General features: G+C 41.7%; 2 protein-coding genes across 2 annotated transcripts in view; both read left to right on the top strand.

Annotated features, from left to right (window-relative positions):
* PLEKHG1 (pleckstrin homology and RhoGEF domain containing G1) overlaps positions 1-8497 on the top strand; it is a 133451-nt gene extending 124954 nt beyond the window's left edge. Inside the window, exons 17-20 of the mRNA XM_027891171.1 lie at positions 430-648; positions 1782-1898; positions 2691-4356; positions 5317-8497. Of these exons, the coding sequence (XP_027746972.1) occupies positions 430-648; positions 1782-1898; positions 2691-4356; positions 5317-6419 (3105 nt within the window). The 3' untranslated portion in view covers positions 6420-8497. The remainder of the gene's footprint in view (positions 1-429; positions 649-1781; positions 1899-2690; positions 4357-5316) is intronic.
* A 6982-nt stretch (positions 8498-15479) lies between these two features.
* MTHFD1L (methylenetetrahydrofolate dehydrogenase (NADP+ dependent) 1 like) overlaps positions 15480-21690 on the top strand; it is a 143325-nt gene continuing 137114 nt past the window's right edge. The window contains exons 1-3 of the mRNA XM_027891172.1: positions 15480-15584; positions 16681-16781; positions 17705-17829. Of these exons, the coding sequence (XP_027746973.1) occupies positions 16760-16781; positions 17705-17829 (147 nt within the window). The 5' untranslated portion in view covers positions 15480-15584; positions 16681-16759. The remainder of the gene's footprint in view (positions 15585-16680; positions 16782-17704; positions 17830-21690) is intronic.

Genomic DNA, 21690 nt, shown 5'->3' on the forward strand with positions numbered 1-21690 from the left:
TAGAAATGAGCATTTCTAATTTTTACATTTCCTATAAGAATTTGTAATGAAGCTACCAGTGCAGTTGGAAAGTCTCACATTGAATATTGGGTCTTAGGGTTTTATTTAGGATGGAATTTAAAGTGGGGGGGTGTGGAAGTTTTATAAACAGGGTACATTAGATATAACTTCATTGACATGCCATAATACTGAAGGTCACATTTTGGGAGGTGGGGGAAGTGGGGATTTGCATATATTCTTTCAGTTCAAAATATTATATGGGAACATACTGATTGTTGTACTTATGTCTTTATAAATCTCATTTCAGTGCAGCTAACTCAATGTAGCTTAAACATTGCCTGTAAGTCTAATGTAAAAGTGTCCTACTAAAATACAGAATCTCTATAAACTTCTAATCAAAGTTTTGTGGATTTTTTTTTTTTTTTAAAGCGGATTGGTATTGAGGGGGCTCTATTATCTCAAGCCACCAAACTAGGATCAAGTGAAGCCCTGCTGAATTCTAGGAAAAAGGTTTCATTGGAATCCAGTGGGCTGGAAAGCCAGTTTCAAGAGTCTATTGAACCAGCCTACAGCAGCGACCAGGATGAAAATCTTCAGACTTCTGCTACAGAACAGATTGATGCTGATGATGAAGAAGAGTCTGAAGAGGTAGGAAAAAAGAGGAGAAAAAATAAAATTATTTTTTTCCTAGGGAGGATGGAAGAGGGATTAAAGTTATCTGTAAAACAGCCATGAGGAAAGAACGCGTTGCAAGTGTTTACAGCTTTCTCAGATATATTTTTATTTAGACTTCACACAATACTATCTTGCATTTAACAGAGAAGATGTAGAAGTAGCCACTATACAGAGGGAGAAATTCCCATGGCTTGAATGAGATTTTACTTAGTCCTTTACAGTCCTCAAACTTAGCTCTATCAGAAAGCTATTGCTTTTACCTGTTGCACACAACTGGCTTTTCCTTGCTTCTTTGGCTGATGCCATGAAAGAAACCTTTTTAGATCACATGTAGAGACAGTGCCTTCAGGTCTCCAAAGCAAGGACTTGAATATTAAGACTTAGGCACTGCTGCAGGTGATGTGATGTTTCTTGATTTATGAGCTCCTGGCAGTAGGTAGGAATGTGTGAACTTTATCATGCAGTTTTGAGTAGGATTTCTGAAAATGAGAGTCTTTATCTGTTACTACTGCACCAATGGTAGTTTTTCCCACTCTGTATGATGTTTCCACACATATGTAGTACCTTTGAAAGACTAAAACCCCAGCTTTGAAATGGACCTGTATTAAATTATCTAGATTTTCAGTTTATTTTGTTTAGTTGAGATTGAGGTTATATCCTTGTGCGGTCCATTTATTTTGTGAATTATACCAAACCAATTATTGAAATCTTTTGAAGCTTACTGTGCATTTCCTCTTTGAAATTACACTATTTTCATTATGAATATTTCTCAAAATAGTATCTGGTATGAATGTAGTGCAGTGTCTTGGACTTCTCCCTCTTGCTGACAAGTAAGTACAAAAGAATGAGTAAGCCCAAAAGAGTACCACCATAAAAGTGTATACTAGTAGCTTAGTGTTTAATACTAGATGTGACAACAATACTTTCACAGATATTCTAGGCTCTGAATCGTTCCTGTGGCAGTACTCTTATGATTCATGAGTTTGTTAATCTCCCAGTATTGATCCCTGATGTGTTCTAGCTACTAATAATTCCTGTGATCAAGACTGTACAAAGAACTGTAGATTTTATTACCCCTCCCCTTCCTTTTTTCTTTAAAATCATAGGGAGTACAGCAAAACTCACTGCAAAAATCAAAAGGGGGAAGAAAAAGACTTAATAGTCAAGCTGCTGAAAATGTTGAAAAACGGAGAAGTCTTAATGTCAACAAGTGTGAAATGCAGGTATGTAATTATTATTTTTACTTGTATTTTTCTATGCATCATATATATGCCAAAGAAATCTGCTTTACCTAAGTATGCCATTTTCTGTTTATGTAATGATGTATTAGTATTCAAATAATTGAAATATTCATCTCTATGATGAAAGGCTATTGGGGGGGGGGGAGGAAACAAGCAACTAACCAAACCAATCAGCATTAAAATTATCTTTTCCTCTCTCTCCCAACCTCTGGCCAGCAATCTCTGCAGCATCATGTTGGAATTAGTAAGCATGTGGCCTTGCTATAAATTGGATCTGGATGAAAACTTACTCTGAAAAGAAAAAGAAATTTTCAGTGGTATATGCTAAAGAACATAAGATTTCTTTCTGCTAGGGTTATAGGCAAGGGGAAAGGGAGGAGAACAGGACTTTTGGCACAAGCCCAAAGTCAGATTAGCTTAATCCAACTGTGAAACTGCAGAGTTAGCATAAAAGGTTTAATCTAACCCCTGCCAAACAAATTTGCCTTTAATTACTCATGCATTAACATAAGCTACTGTCTTGTATTTGAAGTAAGATGTTATTAAATGCCAAGAGTGAACTCTGAGCCATGGGAAGGATTAGAAGACAATGTAGTCTGGCACTGCCACCTTGGCTCCCTGGTTCTCTGTTGAGGAGCCTGCTTGCCCTGTCCATCTCCACATGATTCTATGCTGCAGGACCCACTAGTGCTATGACAGTTCTGTGAATGGAGGGAATTGCTGTATTATTGCAGCGATGTGCTAATGTTACCTGCAAATTTGAAATCTTCACAGAGCTCCAAGAACCCCTCAGATGAAGAGTCAACCCAGTTGAATACTGACCTTCCATTCTCCTGCACAGCTAGACAGTCACAGTCTCCTAGACAATTCAGCACAACCCAGAGCAACTCGCTAATCATGAATATCCTGGGAGGAAGTACCTCTGTCAGAAATATCTGGACGGACCATCAGATCAGGCAGGCATTGTTTCCAAGCCGGCGCCCACCTTATGAGAATGAAGATGATGAAGATGATTATCAAATGTTTGTACCATCACTGTCTACATCCAATGCAAGTTCAGCTGTCGATGGAGAAAGGAGGGGTTCTTCTGGGCGTCCATGCAGCTGGCATTTAGGTGTAGTGCATCAAAACGAGACTTCCAGCCCCACTCGTCACAAAATTGTCAGACGGGCCAGTAGTGCTGGTGAAAGTAACACGTGTCCAGCCAGCACAAGGTGCAAAATAGTGGAGCGTGGTTCTCGAAGGGAAGGGAAGATAGCAGAAGTGAGCAATAGGAATGCATATCCCGAATCTTCAGAGGAGTTGACTATCGATGATATTGAACACGTTTATGATAATATAAGCTATGAAGACTTAAAGCTGATGGGTCTGACAAGAAGGGAGGAGGCACACCGTGGTCCCCAGAGATCTGCTAGAGACTCTCTCTATGAGGCTGAAAACAAAAGCAGCTTAGATTCACCCTCCAAGAAGAGGACAGCAAATCAAAACAGGGCCTTCGCTTCTGTTAGTAGGGAGGAGATACTACTCAGTAAAGAAGCACCTACTTCAAGTGCGGATGAGCTCAGGATTGTTGAAGACAACATCTATGACACCATAGTGCTTCCAGAAACACCACTATTGAATTTTAAATGTGACCCCTTAAAAACCTCTAAAAGGAGAAGTTTTTTGGAAAAAGACCTTGTGTATTGTGACAATCTACAACATTTTGTTTCTGAAGAGAGTCTCCAGTTCAGTGAAGATGAAAGTCCTTACCATCGTGTTCCTGTTGACAATGACTATTTGAGCTTAGTAGATAGCTCCTCCAACTCTGATTCTCTGTCCCATAAATCTGCAGCAGATAAACTCTCAGAGGAAGTAGATGAGATTTGGAATGACCTGGAGAACTATATCAAGAAAAATGAGGAAAAGACAAGAGACCGTGTCCTTGCAGCCTTTCCTGTCTGTAAAGATGATATGCAGGAGAGGCTGCATGCTGGTAGTACACCTGAACTGAGTAAAGATGTAGAGTACTCACTGTCTACTCTCTCTCTGCCAGAAACTCCTATTTTCCCTAAAACTGTGAAGCCCAGGGCTGCCACCATTAGTGAGGCTAATCTCAGGCTTGAAGACACTACACCATGCAAGAACTCTTTTATGAGTCTGAACAGATCTTCCTTCTCCAGTGAGATGCCTCTTGTAGACAGTCCATATGAACCTGCCAATAACGTTCTGTCCAATGTGCATGCAGAAAGCATGGAAAATGACTTGGCTGTTGTGGATAAAACGAAGAACAGAGTTTTTATGATGGCAAGGCAATACAGTCAAAAAATTAAGAAGGCTAACCAACTCTTGAAAGTTAAGAGTCCAGAGCAGGAACAGCCAGCTAACAGACAACAGAAACTGAAACACAAAGATCTTGCTGCTATTCTGGAGGAGAAGAAACAAGGGGGGCCTGCTATTGGTATGTTAAAAACGTTTCTATATGGGTACATTTCTTGAGTAACTTTCAGTGAACTTTGTGTTCTGAACTGGAAGATTGTGAATTTTCCCCACCTTGTTTGTTAAGTATCAGTGTTGTATTTCCTCTGTTACCACTGAGATGAGTTTTCTGGGACTTCTTTAACATGAATAGTCCCTTATATCTCATTTCTTGTCATTGCTTGATAACTTTGGGAAGAAATAGCAGGGTGGTGTCAGGAAAGAGCAATTAAACTGAGGCTGGAAATAGAAATCATGCCCAAAGAACTGTTGGCCTCTACAGAAAAACAGTTATTTCCTTTAATAGTGTGATCTTCAGAGTTTGACTAAATTGGTTTATTTTCAAGTTGGTTCACCATCTAACAAGTCAGGTATGTTTGCTTGGATACCATCCACAATCACACCCATAAGCATAAGGAATTAGGTAATAAGATAAGAAGAGGTGGTGGTCTTGTTCTGTCAATGTGCAAAGTCATAGATATGCAAGAGCTCTGGAACTATTTTTGTCCATGGTCAATTGAAACAAATTGAAAACATGAAGCCAACAGACTTCATGCACTAGAGTGTCATTCTTGCCTTCTTGTGATATGTATAAAAGTCCCTAAATATCTTATTTACCAGGCCATTTTTAGAATGTTATTTTCCATTTTATTATGAAACAAGCAGCATATTATTGGAACCATGGGCTGCATTGTGTCCTGCATGACTACTCACTATAGCAAGATATTTTATGTTTCCTTTTCTCAATACAGTGTATTGAAATGTGATGCAAAGGGTCTTTTGGCCTCCATTGTTTTGTGTTACTTTGTTGAGGCCGAATATATTGACACAACTGAAAGATCTTCTCTTGACTGATACTAAGCGTTTTAAGATTTTTAAATTTTCACTTATTAATTGGAGTGGATTCCTTGTCTCTGCTAAATTAATTCTCTCTCTTTTCTAGGTGCCAGAATAGCTGAATATTCCCAGCTTTATGACCAAATTGTTTTCAGAGACAGTACTCCTAAGGTGCAAAAGGAAGCCTGGGCCACTCCTCAGGAGACACCAGCTGGGAGGTTTTCCACGCCCGTGGCCACATCACCTCCCCGTTCCCAGCCTGCCAGTGAATGCCCAAGAGCAGAAGATTGGCTTTTGCATTCTACGTACAGTAACGGCGAGCTGGCCGACTTCTCTCCGTGGTCTGAATCCCAAGACCCAAAGTCCAAGAACTCGTATACAGAAGCTTGTACAAAAAGTAATTCGAAGCAGTTGCTGTCAGCTGGCTCGGTGCCTTCCCTTCAGATTTCCAACCGTTTGCATGTCCCAGCGCAGAGGTGGAGTGCCATTATAAGCCAACCGAACAAAGAGAACTTGCATCAAGATCACATCTATAATTCGCTTGGGAGGAGAGTAAGCAGTGTAAAACCACAGGCATACAGCAGGTCACAGTCATCCTCCTCAATTGTGGTCAGCAGGTCTGGAGAGTCAATTGTATACACTAATGAAATTGACAAGAAAAAGCTCCATTCAAACAGGAACTTCCGATTCAACAGTCATCAAAGCCCTGCTATTGCTTCAGCGTGTACAGGGCCGGAGATGAGAAAGCAGATTCCTGAAAGCTGTTCAGATATGATTCTGCAGGATTCTCAAAAAGTCCTGAGAGTGAACGGGGCCTCCCCTCTGACAGCACAGATGGCCACTCAGAACTACTTTTCGAATTTCAAAGATACTGAAGAAGGAGAAGGGGATGATGATGACTATGTTGAAATAAAGTCTGAAGATGAGGGATCTGATTTGGAGACTTCTCAGAACCAAACAAGGAAATCAGATCCTAAACTGCGTAATGCAGACTCTGCTCCTTCTGAAACGCTCTGCGGCAAAACTGTCTCATGTACTCCTGCAAAGTCTGCCAGCAGCAAACACGCGCTTACCCCATATCTGACTGCATATAGTGATTCGGATAAGCTGAATGACTACCTGTGGAGGGTACCATCTCCTAATCAGCAGAATATTGTACAGTCTTTAAGGGAAAAATTTCAGTGTCTCAGTTCAAGTAGCTTTGCTTGATGCTTTCAGTAATTTCTAGCTGTACTGCCTTATCATGACAGAGTATATACTAGGACAATCAGTACTGGCATTATGTATTTCCACAATATTACACAATCAGGCATTGTATCACAATAATATTGTAAATAGATGTGAAATGTATCTTTTTTAAAATGGTTTAGAATCCTGAACATGAAAAAGGCCATATGTGCACTGTCTGGAGTTCCCTCTCCATAGCGCAGGTGGACTTCTCATCTCCTATTGGATCTTTGCATCTCTTCCCTTGTTAGGTGTCATAACTCCCTCATTCTTACCATCAAACCAGGTCTGATACCATTTGATTCTTAAAGCATTTTATCACATGGAAACCTTAGTATTTGGACTTTCCGGTTGGTTTCCGGTGTTCTGCCTCCAGAATACCTGTGTGATTACTCTGCCTACATATAGGAGCATTTAGCTGAGTAGCTGCTCCTGTGACTGGGCAGGGTTCTGGTAATTACACCAACAGACAACGTACATAATGGCACATACTTTTTTGCACATTACTTTTCGTCAGACAGATTCCAAGTGTGTGGGACCAATACATATGCTACATTACTTTAGAACAAGCTTCTTACATTTTAAACAAAATCTGGTCCTAGTGCTTGATAGCGTCTTCTACTTCCTGGAACTTATAGTAGGCAGAAGACAAGTAGTGGTAGCTTTTTATGAGAACCTGTGCATGTGACATAGTCCTTGTCTGAGGAGTGGTTCTGGCAATAGAAGGGGAGCTCCACTGCTTATGAAGAGGACTAGACCAGTTTTAGAACCTCCAGTGATGGTGGTGTTTGTGACACACAAGGGATATTTGAGTATCTTGTAGCTCAGCACCCAGCATTTGAAAGCTGTTGTGTGAGAGAGTGCAAAGTAGGTGTGACCTACTTGGGTGTTTGTTCAAGTCCCAGTGTGTCAGTAACCCTGAGAGAGAATGAGGCTTGACCAGGTACTTGGGTGAAATACATGCCCTGAAAACATGGGGCATGTTTGGCCCATAGCATGGTTCAGTGACACTGGTGGTTGAGTGACAAGCAGCTGTCCCCAGGGCATGCATCTCCTGTAGTAGGAAATGAGCCTTCCTCACAGGCAGAGGTAAAAGGTGTGTTTGCTAAATCAGCCAGGGCTAACTCTAATCCAATTTGTGTACAATAATAGTAGCTTAAAAAATGAGAATACATTCCATTATTTTGCAAATAATGTATAGAATAAATGCTGCCATTTAGAGCAAAGACAGGCTTTCCAGTATGATGCACACTTACTCCCCTTTGTCATCTTTGTTGCACAGCTTTGGATTCTGTTACTTGAAAACATTGTACTTAAAGGAAAGCCTGAATACGTCTACACTGATCATTTTGTGTGACTGTTGTTCTTTTTTGGTGCTTAAATTCTTCAGCTTACATGGATAAAGCCAGTACCGAGTTAAACATATCAGTAAACAAAGGAGTTTCATCAAAATATTATTTTTACTAACCACTTATCACTCCCCTAAGCTACAGAGCACTGTACTTTTGGAACAGCTGACTACTACATTGGTCACCATGAGGAAAACCTGAAATTCAATGTACAGCTAACTACTTGTCGACTAAGATTTGAGGACTTGAATTTATTAGAATGGATTAAATTATTTACCACACAAATCTTGCATTGGCTATAAATTGTTATTTTGAGGGCTGGTTGGTCATGGTACTTGCTAGCTCATACCACAGGGATACTTGTTACAGTCAGCACATCCACTGTGATAGGACCCGTATCTAGTAAAATCTGACTGAGGAATAATGTTGTACATATTTAAGATGCCGAGGTGTAGCAGAGCCCGTATTTATTTAATATAGCTTGTAAAGTATTGTAAATATGGATAGAAGGTAAATCTGTGCGCGCACGTCTAGATTGGTTTAAACGGCTTAGGGGAATGTTTAACTCGCATCTCATGCAATCAGTGGAGTTGGGAGGGAGGGGTAAAAAAAAAAAACAACAACAAACAGAAAAAGGGACTTCTACTAGCATTGTAACTTCTCCCAGGGACCATTTCATACTATTTTTAATAAACGTTGAGTATGCAAAAACTTTGGGTGCTGTTCTTTGCGGAGGGCGAGGGAGGAAGGCGATGGGTTCCGCCCGTCGGAGCTGATGTTTGGAGGTGAATCGGTGGTGATTTGGTTTTTTTGTTTTTTTTTCGTTGCAAAGAAGCGGAAGCGAAAGCCGCCGAGCCCCGGGGCGGGGAGCAGCGGGGCGAGAGGGCAAGGCGGTGCTCCAGCTCCGCCCGCCCCCTCGTCCCGCTCCCCGTCCCGGCCCCGCCGCCGTCGCCGCCGCTGCAGCCGCCGGTGCCGGAGCGCTGCGGAGGGATGAGGAGCGCGGCGCTGCGGCGCTGCCTGGCCCCGGCGCTCACCGCCGCGCTGCCGCCGATCCGCGGGCTGTGCGGGCGGCACACCGGGGGTGGCGGAGCGGCGGCGGCCGCCCGGTAAGAGGCGCACGTGGGGAGGCAGCGCCGGCTGATGCAACCGGGGGTGATGGTGTGGGCATGGAGGGAGGGAGGGAGGGAGGGAGGGGTGAAGGGGATCTTGGGGGATGCTGCCTGACCGGGTGCGTCGGGTTGGGTTTTCGGGGGGGGGTGGAGGGGGCTGGCCGTCGTAGTGAAATGCCCCCCTTCCCCCGGAACCACTGGGTTGGGTTGGTTTTTATTTTGCCGTGGCTTCTGGTTTTGGGGCGTTTTGAGAGCGAGCGGAGCAGCCGTTTTGTGGTGGTGGTTCAGGTGAGGCTGTGCGCAGAGGGGTTCCTGGAAAAACGTGTCCCTCCTCGCCCTCGCCTCCCCGATTCAACCTTGGCCGGGATGGTTTGCCACGGCGTGAATTGGTCACTGACTTCTGCAAGGGGCACGGTACGAGATGTCAAAAATCCACTCTAGGCTGTGTTTTCCTCCGTCTGTCTTGCTTGCTGTGGGGAACAAACACACAGACATATTTCAGGGGGTCTCTTCCTCTGCTGTTTAAGTGTTGTCTGCATGTGCAGAAGGTAACAGATGAGAGCCAACAGCCACTTACCCAGAATTTTTTTTCCAGAAAGCATTCCCAGTGCCTGGCTGTCACCAGTTTTTCCAAGAAGCAGTGTGGCAAACAGAGCTCCTCTGTCTCCCTTCTGCCGGAGGTTTTGAATGGCATCCATGAAAGTGGATGGTCTGCTGCTCTTGGGGCTGGTGTTAAGCTCTGCCAGCCCCAGATGTAAAAGCCTCTGTATCCGGCCGAGGGTATGGAAACAAAATGCCCACCTGAGCTGAGAGTGCAGGGTGGTGGTTCCCTGGTGCAATTCCTGTGGTGGGGCTGGACGAGCCTTCTCATGAATTAGCAGTCTAGCTATAATGTTTTGGGCATGTCAGAGCAGTGACGCAAATAGCTGGGGGAAAAAAAAAAATTCTCTGTGTGCTGAATACCAGCCCTCAGAGTTTATATCCAACCATAATTTTAGCGATTAAAAGCGTGTGTGCCTAAGCATTTATGTTATATTGCTGACTAACGTAAGTTTCTGCTGACTAATATTAGGAAGGTTTATTTTGTTTAAGGTTTGCTTGTTATTGTGTTGCAGCAAAATCACCGAGAATGCAAAGAAATCCTTGGCCTCTCTTAAGAGACAAAACCCTCAGCTTGAGCCAACACTTGCCATTATTCAGGTAAGGTACCTCTATATGCTCACTGGATCTCCTTTGCTACCACTCATTGCATAAGACTTCAGAAGCAAATGATGCAGAAAGTAACTTTTTTTTTTTTTTATAAAGAATATTATCTGCTTTATTATAAAGCAAAGCAATAGGAGGAGGTAATTCCACCAGACTGTAGACTGCCCTTTTCTTCAGTTCTGAAACAGCCACAGCAAACTTCAGACTGTGGGAAAGCTTTGCAAAGGAAAGGGATGATTTTATCCCTTCCTCCTTTTGCTAACATAGTCTTCCCCACTGTGAGTATGGATCACTTTTTCTCACAGCTTGTCTAAGTTGATTGGCATAGTTGTGTTAAAGCGGTTGTCCTCGACCTTTATTTAGCTGGAAGCTTTTTTTGCAATCCTGAACAAAGCGTTTATGTGCCTGAAAGCGTGGGCATCTCTTCACCTCCCACCCCTGAAATAACATCGCCAGGGTTAATGAGAGACCCTGTTGCTTCCTGTCAGCCTTGTTCCCTTTGGGCAGCTGCAGCTTATCACTGTTACTGCTGTTCTAAGGAGAGGAAAACCGTACTGAAAAGTCCCAGTCAGCTCAGAAGGGCCTGAGTGAAGTAAATGCCTTGTGTAAAGTGTCAACATCCTGTAGAAGCAGCAGCACTTTAGGATGTGAAGGAATCTTGCAGTAATTGAAAGCTGTTGTTTTACTAATGCCATGAAGAGCTTTCCTTTCCATCCCACTTACGCAGGTATCTTTGAGACAGGCAATCAAAATCAGAGATGAGGATTGCTTTCCCTGCAAAGCTGAAAGATGTTCCTCTTTAGATTTCTTAAGGTTTCAAAGCCGAGAAACTAGGGATGTTTGTCATTCAGAGTGGGACCCAGAGCCATGCAGGCAAAATGTCTCTGTACTATTTCTTAGGATAGTGGCATTGGTTTTGAGTGGGCACACACTGAAACTCTGACCTAGTAGGTTTTAATTTTAAAACCCGATTGTAAGTATTTTCTAAGTACTTGTAGTGAATCTAAGTAATGCAACAACAGCTTTATTTCAGTAGGTCTTTTAGTGAGGCTGTCTGAACAGGTTCTCTCATCTCTCACCCTCCCTGGTAATTGCATTTAATGTTTTCACAAAGCCTTCTAAGGCTATAAGCTTAAAGACTGCTAGAAAAGCAGTGGTGACCCATCTTCTCAGTGCCCTGTTGTTTCTCACTCCTGTTTTGTCTTCATCCAGTTGTACTATGAGCTAGACTGGGGCTGTAATCTACCCCAGCCCAAGAGGTCTGAAGAGGCTTCCTTTAAACCACATTCATCCCCTAAGTCTGGTTTTCTGCATCACCACATGTGTGTTTTATGCTGACACAAGGGAAGGGATGTCCCTCTTGTCCCTGTTTAGGCTACTTGATTTGCATCATGAGGTGGCTGTACGAATATATGGCCTAGATCCTTCTAGGTGAAATTCCACCAAGCTACATTCTCCAGTTGTCAATCACCCTAGCTCTAGTCTGGTTGTAAGGATTGAAGCAGAGCTCATTTTAAATGTGTATTTGGTGGTGCAGAGAAGACTTGCTTTAGACTACAAATGCTCTTGTGTGCACTGCTCTACCAGGTAATGTGGGCAGAGCCTTAGGATTCATGCTGCTCTCTATATGCCTCATTGCACCTAGAGGAACAGAAGAAGGGCAGCAAAATTATCTCCTTTTACAATCACTCCTGGGTAACAGCAATTGGCATCACATGGCGCCACCTCTTCAGCAGTACAGGGAATGAGGATTTGTAGACTGAGCCTGCTGTGGAATGATTTTAGGACTGTTCTTTTCCTCTTGAGTCAACTGAACCTGAATTGATACTGAGATTGATACCTGTGTTGCTTATTATTCATATTGAACGTTGGTTGAATCTGTGCAACAGATTCTTGGGTGCTGCTTAATTTTGTTGAAGCTGAAAACTAAAATGTAGCACCAGGATCCTATTTAGCAATGGAGCTGTTGCCCTGCAAATCTCAGTGATCCTCTGCATTCCTCTGTTCTGCTCTTATGCTATTCATCCCATGTGCTGAGCTCTGGCCTCACCTGTGCTGCTCCATGGTTTTGATAGGAGATGGTTCAGGGCAGTTTTCTGCACACACAGAAGATAACTGTTCAGCTGCCAGGTGCTGCAGCATCAGGGACATTGCAAGGAACAGTGTGGTCTCACCAGTTGCTCCATCCCAGTGAAACCTATGGAACACTCAGTATGGGCGTGCAGTTCCGCATTTACTGGCATAGGGGAGCAGCTGCTGAGCTGTCCTTTGACCTGTCTCTTTTTCCCTTTCTGCAGTGTAAGCTCTGCACAGTGTTCCCACTGCAGCAGCCTCTGTGCTGCTGCAGGGAGGGAGCTGGGGGATGGAGGGCAAGGCTTCCTTCCCACACAGGAGCTGCCCCTTACTGTGAAGCCTGTCCTTTTAAATGCTCTTTTGTTCACTATCACCAGTCTTGAACTATTTGGGATTAATAGGGATGACCTTCTGCTTCTTTCTTAGAATTACTAGGCTTTTTTATTTGTTCCAATACCAGTAGACACAAACATCATCGCTATGTTTTTTGCATAGACATGTGCATTAGTGTACTCACATTTTTTAATGTATCATTTTAAAACTTGGTTTCTCTTTTGTTCCCCAAGGCACATAATGATCATTTGATTCAAGAAGCAAACAAGAACTTTGCCAAAGAGGTAAGCTTCAGCCGATACATGTGTTATTAACCATGAGCTACTTGCCTTTGGTAATTTTAAGCATTTTCTTTCGAAAGGTTGGTCTACGCATTATTCACGTCTGTCTCCCTGAAGGCTGCAGCAAGGATGAGGTAACTGAAATACCTGAAGGACTCTTCCTTCTTCGCTTTTGTCATAAACTTGTATTTATTGCTGACACTAATTATTACTTTGACTGACCTCCGTTAACTCAAATTAGGTTTGCGATTGCCTTAGTTCAGATAACAAGTATTATCTCCCTCACTGGCAAGAGTGGGGAAAAAAATTAATGGGTTTGTCTTCTGTCCCCTGGCAAGCTGGGGCAGAATCCATAGAGTAACGTTTTGGTTTTGTGTCTGGTGTTTAACTACAGCATCCCCTCATACTAGCATGCATATCCTGTCTCCTGCAGTTACTCTTGTGACTGTACCTAGTTCTTGCCGAAGTTATTCAGGGAAATTAAAGATTAATGGACTTTTTTATTTTGGGGGGGGGAAGAGGAGGGCAGCGGGGAAGGAGCTGAAGTTGTCTGTTTATTAGTGTTTTAATATTTAAGTATGTGTTAAAAACAAACATCCACCCCAAATCACTAGAGGACTGAATTCTTTACCTTGTTGAAGGCACAGCACTTAATATCAAGTATGTTTTAAATATAGCAAACCATCTGAAAGTAAAACTAGTGAAGGAATGTATAGAAAAAGATGCCACTGTTTCCACCTGGCCTCCTTATGCTTGGCAAGTTTGATAATCCTGCAGTTTGGGAGTCTTGTGTATTATTTTGTATTCTATACACTTTGTTTTTAAAATGTTACTGGCTTGCAGTGTAATCTCAAGAACTGCTTCTAGGTATATTGAGAGTAATATACTGTGAAGTTTTGTAGATTATGGATAGTGAGATATCCATTTTAAGAATGAGCTTTTGAAATGAAGAACAAATACACTTTATTGTTGGTAAATGTGTTTTATCTGCTGAATAACACAGTAGGAAACAGGTAAAATATACTGATTATGCAGCAGTATTTGCTGTTACTTTGAAGTAATATCCTAAAGAGTGATTGAGCTGTATATTTAAAGAGAAAATTGGTGTCTTTTTGTTATTTGAAGTAAGTTACATTCAATAAAATTTGTAATGGTTTGCTTACTCTCTCGCTTACTATGACAAAGTTTTTTCATGTTAATATTCACAAGCTTGTGTTGCCTGGTGTGGGAAGGTAGGTGGGAAGGAGGTACTGTGTGCGTACAGTAAAGGCAAGCTAATGTAAAATTGCTTTATCCTGCATGAGTTATAAGTCATTTATATGCTGTGATGATGGAACGCTGAATTAAAGATGCAATTAAATTGGAAAACTGAATTATTTTCCCAGGAAGTGAAAATATAATTTGAAGTTTTAGTTGCTACATTTTGTAGCATATAGGGATTTTTTTAAGTAAAACATGGGTGTTTTCAGATCCATATTCTGGTATATACACTCATCCTTTCCATTGCAATGTATACCAGCCCTGTTGCTGTCAAATGGCACAGGACCTTAATGTGTACACCTCTCTTTGCCTCAGGAGTCAGCAACTAAAGAGGCATTTCTATACCACTGACATGCTTGTATAATCTTTGTTTAGCATGGGAGTAGCACATTTACTTGGTTCAGAGTTGCAGATCTATCTCCCACCAAATTCCCCTGGCTTAATATTGATTACATATCACATGTTTGGTTAATAGAGTTCACAATTATATCGAATAGTTGACAAGAAAAGCATTTTAAGAAGGCTTAGTATTAGTTAAGGAAAAAAAATCCATTTATTTTCTATTGGATATTAATCCAATTCAATTATGCAGTTTTGTGATGATTGCACACTGATTTTATATATATATGATGGGAAGACATGTTTACACGAAATTTCTCACCTGAGAACTTTGGCATGTTTTATTCCATTGTATTCTTCCTGGTCACAGCAGAATAGCATATATCACTATGGACCACGATACACTTTAGAGGGTAAATAATCAAGGAAAAATAGTACAGTCTCAGATGTCAAATATGACCAATTATAAACCACTTGAACTTGCATCTGGTTCAGTATTTGAAATTCTTAAACTTTTATGCAGTACCTTTTCAACAGAACAGTTCTTCACCAGGCAATTGTCAGCTCTTAGGATAAGGGTGTTTTGAGAAGGAAAATTGGTAATGATATATGCTGGTTTAATAAAATTAATTTTCCTATGTATAATTGTTTTTTCTAGTGTTACAACTTTTTGTCCATGTTCTGTTTTGGGACATAATCTGGTCCAATTTTGAACTACTTTTTAATGAAGGTGTCTTGTTTCTAAAACATCTTCTGAGGCCGTTACAGTGATGAGCTTTTGCTGAGATTTGGAATGGTGAAAGAGCAAATGCATTTGGCAGCATAATGTCACATAATTTGTGTTTATTTTGCAAGATGTTTAGAGTAGAGTCAGGTAATTTGGTAAACCGTGGAAATATAAACCGAGGAAAGCAGGTTTTTGCCTTTTCATTTAGAAGTTGCAGTAATATGCAAGGGAAGCAAAGGTGGCCGTCAAGTAATTTTTAAAAAAATACAGATTTTTACTCCCTTCTAACTAGATTCTCCTTTTAACTGTTGTTCTGATTTTTAATCCTTTTTATTAACTTCCTAGATTGTCAGTGAAATCTTGAGACTTAATGAGGATCCTAACGTGCAGGGCCTTGCACTTGACCTCCCAGAAAGCTTATATAGCAGTAAGGTATTAAATGCTGTGAAACCAGAGAAGGACGTGGATGGGTAAGTGAAGCACTGAGAAATAATATTAGCAGACACAAGGCTGATGGTTCTGTAAAATCAATTTTCCCCTGTGCTTATCATTAGTGGATTGCTCAGTTAATGTGTCTAGCTGTGCTATTGAGCAGTGATAAAAGATGCCTCTGAATCAATGAGAAGTCTTCTGCTGAAGTAATTATGATCATTATCTTTTTAATCTTTACATAATGTATATTCAGGACATGGTCTTTTCAAAAAAATAAAAACTCAAGTTGTGATTTACTGATGATACTTAAGGTATTTCAGTACTTCAGTAATGAAAATGGCAGTCACAAAGTGCTGAATTCTCAAAAGAAGGATTGATGAAAAAATTACAGAGAAGGTTTTTACTTCCTTACAGCACTCTCTCATAGTGAGAGAGTAGGCCATAGTTTGGACCCATTAACACAACTTTCCAAGTAGTGTCTCTCTCTGAAAAGACCAGTGGTGTAATTTAGGTGTCTGAGTTACCATTTTTGCTGCTCTTGCAGCCTTACTGCTCTCAACTGCAGGCTATTATCAGATTTTTTTTATCCCTTTCACTTTTTTTTTTTAATGCCAGGAAAAAAGATCTGAAAATCTGGCAAATTAGTTAGCTTTCCGTTATCTGGAGGTGCAGAAAATGGAAAATTTGGAGCATCCTTGTGTTTGAGAGAGAATGCAGTGCAGTGTGGAAACACTTGAGTTGCCCATACTGAGCCAACCTGAGCCCAGAAGGATGTGCTGCCCCTGGCTTGGCTTTGGCAGCGCTGATCTGGTCTCGCTGCAGCCACGGAGGTGTTTTGGCCCAATGGACCATCGGTAGCCTATCATGACAAGTAAAGAACTGCCTATGTATCGTGGGATCGTGTTACTTATTCAAACTTACAGATCCCTTTCCCGACCTCTCTTGAGACTCAGTGTTTGTCTAAATGGGATGTGGGATGATACAAATTAGCTGCAGTACATGACTATCAAAGGATTTGCTTTTATGAGATATGTTTGCCCTTGGGATTAGCTGTTAGCCATGTTACAAGCATTACTACAGATTTATGTTGCACAAACTTCTTTTTTGTTAAATTGCTATATTTTTCCACTGCAGATTATCCAGTGTAAACCTAGGACACTTGGTACGTGGCGATGTCTGTGATTGTCTAGTTCCTCCTACAGTGTGTGCTGTGATGGAGCTTCTTGAAAATCTAGGTGAGTACTTCTATCGTAAACAAGAATGAATTTTAGCATAATTGTTTTTCTCAGTTTTAATCCTTACTGGGAGTCAAATATAATCTGGCTTGTTGTGTTTTCTAGTTTGTGTTGGATTCCCACCTGACATATGTCTCCTGCTAGTGAGGAGCCTCAGTGAGATCTGAAGGTAGCATTTGCAGAAATGGGTCTCGTTCCTACAGATTTTAGATATTAGGTAGGGATTAGCTACCATCAACAGATTTAATCTCACTAAAGCCACACAAGACATACAAGTCTTCCAAATGAAAAATATAAACGTTACTTGGGGATTTCACTTGACAGTTTTGATTAGTGTGAACAGTTGGGGAAACTCAGGTCTGCCTGTAAATTGCCGCCGGGCTAATCTTTTGGTTTGGGTGTTGTTGTGTAAGTGCTGTCACTGAAATGGCAGATTTAAACAAGCAGGTTTACAGTGGGTGAAGACGCTGTTAGTTTAAAGCACTGTTTCAGAAGTTGCCTGCCAACAATTTGTAATTGTTGAAATGAGGATTTCTGTAACAGAACTGTAAACAGGAGGTCAAATATACTTAGTAACAACTGAGAATGAAAGGATTTGTGCAAAATACCAGAAAGCCAGAAGAGCAGTATTTGCTTACTAGAAGGAGTTGGAGGGTTACCAGGAAACAACTTAAAACCTGTGGTTTGTGTCACTGCACAGGCTCCAAAAGACTTGCTGTGCTGGCACAGCTGCTGTGGTTGTGCAGGCACACAGTGCTGTCCTGTTGTGAGCCGCTTTGCTGGCACTTCTGGAGGGTTTCGGCAGTGAGTGGCCTGCTCAGAGTGGAGGTCCATGTAGCTGCTCCAGTTCTGTGCCCGGTGGAGCCTGGTGCTTATGCCTTTGCAGTTGAGGGTGGCTGAACAGCTTGCCTTGTGTCATGCAGGTGGAAAGACGGTGCTGCTGGTGGGAGCCAATGGGGCAGTCGGTGCTGCCCTGCAGAGCATGCTGCAGAGGGAGGGAGCAGCGATTGTCAGCTGCCTGTGGAAAGCCCCACAGCTGCAGAATGAGGTGAGTGCTCTTCTGGCTGCTCAGGGTCATCATGCATCCCCACTATCCGAGCATCCCTGGCAGCAGTCACAGGTGGCAATGGGTCTTGCTGGTAACCAATGTGGGTTAGGATCTTTTCTCCTTCCTGCTTTCTCAGAAATGGTGCAAACACTGGCCTCTACCCTCTACCAGAGTTCAGAGAAGGGCAGTGAAGCTGTTGAAGAATCTGGAGCACAAGTCTTATGAGTAGTGGCTGAGGTAGCTGGGAGTGTTAAGTCTGGAGAAGAGGGGTCTTAGCGGTGACCTTAACACTCTCTGTAACTACCTGAAAGGAGGTTGTAGCCAGATGGGGATCATCCTCTTCTCCCAGGCAACTAGTGAGAGGATAAGAAGACACAGTCTTAAGCTGCACTTGGGAACATTTAGGTTGGACATTAGGAAGAAGTTCTTCACAGAAAAGATGATTAGACATTGGAATGGACTGGCTAGGGAGGTGTTTAAAGAAAGACTGGACATGGTACTTAATGCCATGATCTAGTTGAAATGGTGGTGTTCTATCATAGCTTGGGTTCGATGATCTCGGGTCTTTTCCAGCCTAATTGATTCTTTGATTCTGTGAATCTTACATGTAACAGCAGCTGCTGTAATTTCGTTATTTTACACAAGGAGCTGTTAGAGAAAGAAGTGTTAGCTCTCTCCCTTTTACTTTCTCCAAGAGAAATGCCCTCTTTCTTCTTGTCCTGTGATACTGTCATCTGTGTGAAATTACTGCCATTGAATTTGTGCCTTAAAGGTTTGCAAATACTGCATCTTTTGGGACAAGGAAGATTCCAGTCTTTATCTTTGAAGAGAACTGTAAAAGGATTCCAAGAAATTCAGGAACCTTAAACTGAAGGATTTCATTTACATAGTCTCCTCGGTTGCTTTTTGCAGAGCTCTTAGCCACAGCTTAGAAGTTGGTATGACTTCCTGTCAGACTTCTCAGTTTGTTCCTTAGTCCCAAATGCGTTGTCCCTGGGGCATGTGCAGCGGGCTTCAGATACTGGCTGTGGGAGTGCACATTACTCCAGGGCCTGGTTGCCAGTGGCTGTAGGGGTGAGGTGCCGGGGACAGCTCTAGTATTTGACAGCTCGTACCACAGGGTGGCAGCCAAGGCAAAATGATTGTGTCACACCTCCAGGCTTTGGAGGCAAGGACAGGAGGAGGAAATAAATTTGAGCAGCTGTGATAGAAAGTTCTCTGGCAAACTCTTGTTTTTACAGCTGCGTGTGTTTTTGTCAGGCTTGTCTCAGCTCTGGGCTTTAAGTGACTGACAGCACTTAGGAAACATATGCCTCTGTTGGAGACGGAGCGCTGTGAACTTGATCCTTGCCGTCTCTCATTCTTCAGTTATTTCTTGTTGCTTGGGGTTGTGCTAGAGGACTGCTTTGGGCTGGATGGTGACAGGGTGGCCAGAGGTGTTTCCACTGGTTCACAGCAAAAAATTTGGATTGAGCCCATAGCTGCTTGTGCAGTGCTGTCTATAGCTGGAGAGAAATCTGTTTCCTTCCATCCATGTGCTTTCCCATAATCATGCTTTGCTTTTTGGCATTCCCCATAGCTTACCTTTTGCAGCAGGTCACTGATGGAAAACAGAATGAGAGGCCTAAGTTTGAGGCTTTGCACATCAGTCTTCCCAGGTTTATTTTAACTTTTGGCAGTAAAGGAGTTTGTGCTTTGCCTGTGGGACTAATCAGCAGAGCTCAGGGGAAACCTGCTTTCCTCTTCCTTGCCTGCAAGCCTGGAGCAGCATGTCACCAGTAATCCCCAGAGCACTGCTGAATCTGTCTGGATGTACTCTGATAGTTAACTCTAGCTCCTTGATAAAATCTAAGGCGTTCAGGGAAAACGATCCTGTTTCATATTCCGAGAAGCTGCAGAGTCAGAAACTGAGCACAGGTTTCCTACTGAACAATGAGGTACTGCTGTCTCGTGGCAACCTGTATTTGAAGTACAATGTTTTTGGATAACATCATATTCTTCTGCTAGTTTAAAATGCCAATTAAATAAAGACAGTTTAAAAGGTTCACAAGGTTTCTTCTCATGAGGGTTTTTTTTTATTTGAATTTCAAGTAAGAAAAGATGTTAGTCAATGTTGAGTCTTTTCCAAGATTTGGAAGAATTAATTCATGTTTTGTTTTTCCTGCACATATGCTAACTTCTCCTTTCTCTCAATACGATGCCTCTACAGTAGCAGTCTGTGTGCTGTTGTTTGGAGGTACTACCAGTGGTAGCATAAAAACTTAATTTATGAAGTGAGGGATGAACTTACAAAGAGCATAAACTTTTCAATGGTGTGCATTTGTTTCACAATGTATAACAGGAAAGGAACATTTTATCTTAAGGGTAGATGTATATCATTTGTATTAATCCATTGGCCAGGCCAGTTTGCACTGAAGCACTAACCCTGACCTTAATGATGTAATGCCTTTCTTTATTGCTTACATGCACTTTTGCAAAAATATTTTGACAATAATCAAGAAGAAGGTATGTTTTAGTCCACCTTAGGAAAAGTCTAACAATGTAGGGATAGCTCTTCTGGCAAATAGCATAATGCCATCTACCATCTGACTTAATGTGCTCCTTTAAGGCAAGTCTTTTCTGTCCCATGGCAGGAAAAGGGAATGAAATAAGTAACAGTACTTTTCATTTCCTTGCTTTGAGAGGAATGAATAGTGGACCCACTTTAAATGTTCTTTTTGCTCCTCACTTCATGTTTTGTTAAAGTGAACAGGTTAATATTTCTTTTTGTTCCATTTCAGGTTTGCTTGACTTCATTTCTTAAAAATAATCATCATGGCACAGCTGAGCCATGTCCTTCAGCACTCTTGAGCTTCCTGGCTTTTCAAATAAAATTACGAAGGAAAGAAAACATTTCAGAAGGTTCTGACACATCTGTGCATTAGTTGCCATGAGGAAACATTGTTCTTTTGCCATTGATACGTTCAATGTAAAAGAAATTATGAAGATACAGACGTAAGCATTTTTGGTGGAAATTGTTAAGATGTTATCTATCTGTTAAGCTTTGTGTAGATAACTCTTCAAAGTACATTCTGCGTTGTGCTTAAGAATGCCCTAGTGAGATACTTTCAGGAACATCTCCCTTGTAATGTTAAAATGGGACTACCCAAAAGTCGATTCAGAATTACAGGTGAAGAATGGGAATGGATTTGCTTAATCCCTTATTATGATAGAATTATGCTTTCAAGTTTGAAAGGAGGTTATCAAGTAGATTCATATTGAAAAATACAGATTATTTCCTTGTCAAAACATGGGCAATACTTAGTACTTGTAAGAAAACAGTTTTGTTTCAGTCATCTAAATTCAGTCAGTCATTATTTCGGCATGTCATCTTTAATGTAGCCCATATGTGAACCACATCATGCCTGATATAAGAGAGCTGCTATCCTACAATTTTATTGTAAAAAAACTGAAATTTTTTTCTATATAGGTATAATTCGGAATATAAAAGTTGCTTGCAAAAGCCTGGTTGAGGAGTATGAGAGTGGTTCAGCTGAAGTGCTGAATGGGAAGTTCCTTTCCAACTTGAAAAAGAACTTTTGGCCACAGTCTACTTTTCTTTACAGCCAACGCTTAAGTTTCAAACTCTTAGACATCTCTTAGCCATTTACTATCCTGCTTTTGCTGTCTTGATAAGAGCAAGAGTCTTGATACGAGCAGAAAAATGCATTTCATATTGTAAGCGTGAAAGAACATGAGACCTGGTATATGGATCCCATAAGAGGAGAGGAGAGGGAAGCTGCATGAGAGTTTCTAGTGATGATGATGTAGACAAAGTATTTCTACTTCAACATTTTATGCACATCACCTCTGTTCCTTGTA

Source organism: Empidonax traillii, unplaced genomic scaffold (assembly GCF_003031625.1).
Source record: "Empidonax traillii isolate 1590-97213 ecotype Southwest subspecies unplaced genomic scaffold, ASM303162v1 scaffold311:size671644, whole genome shotgun sequence".
NCBI lineage: Eukaryota > Metazoa > Chordata > Aves > Passeriformes > Tyrannidae > Empidonax > Empidonax traillii.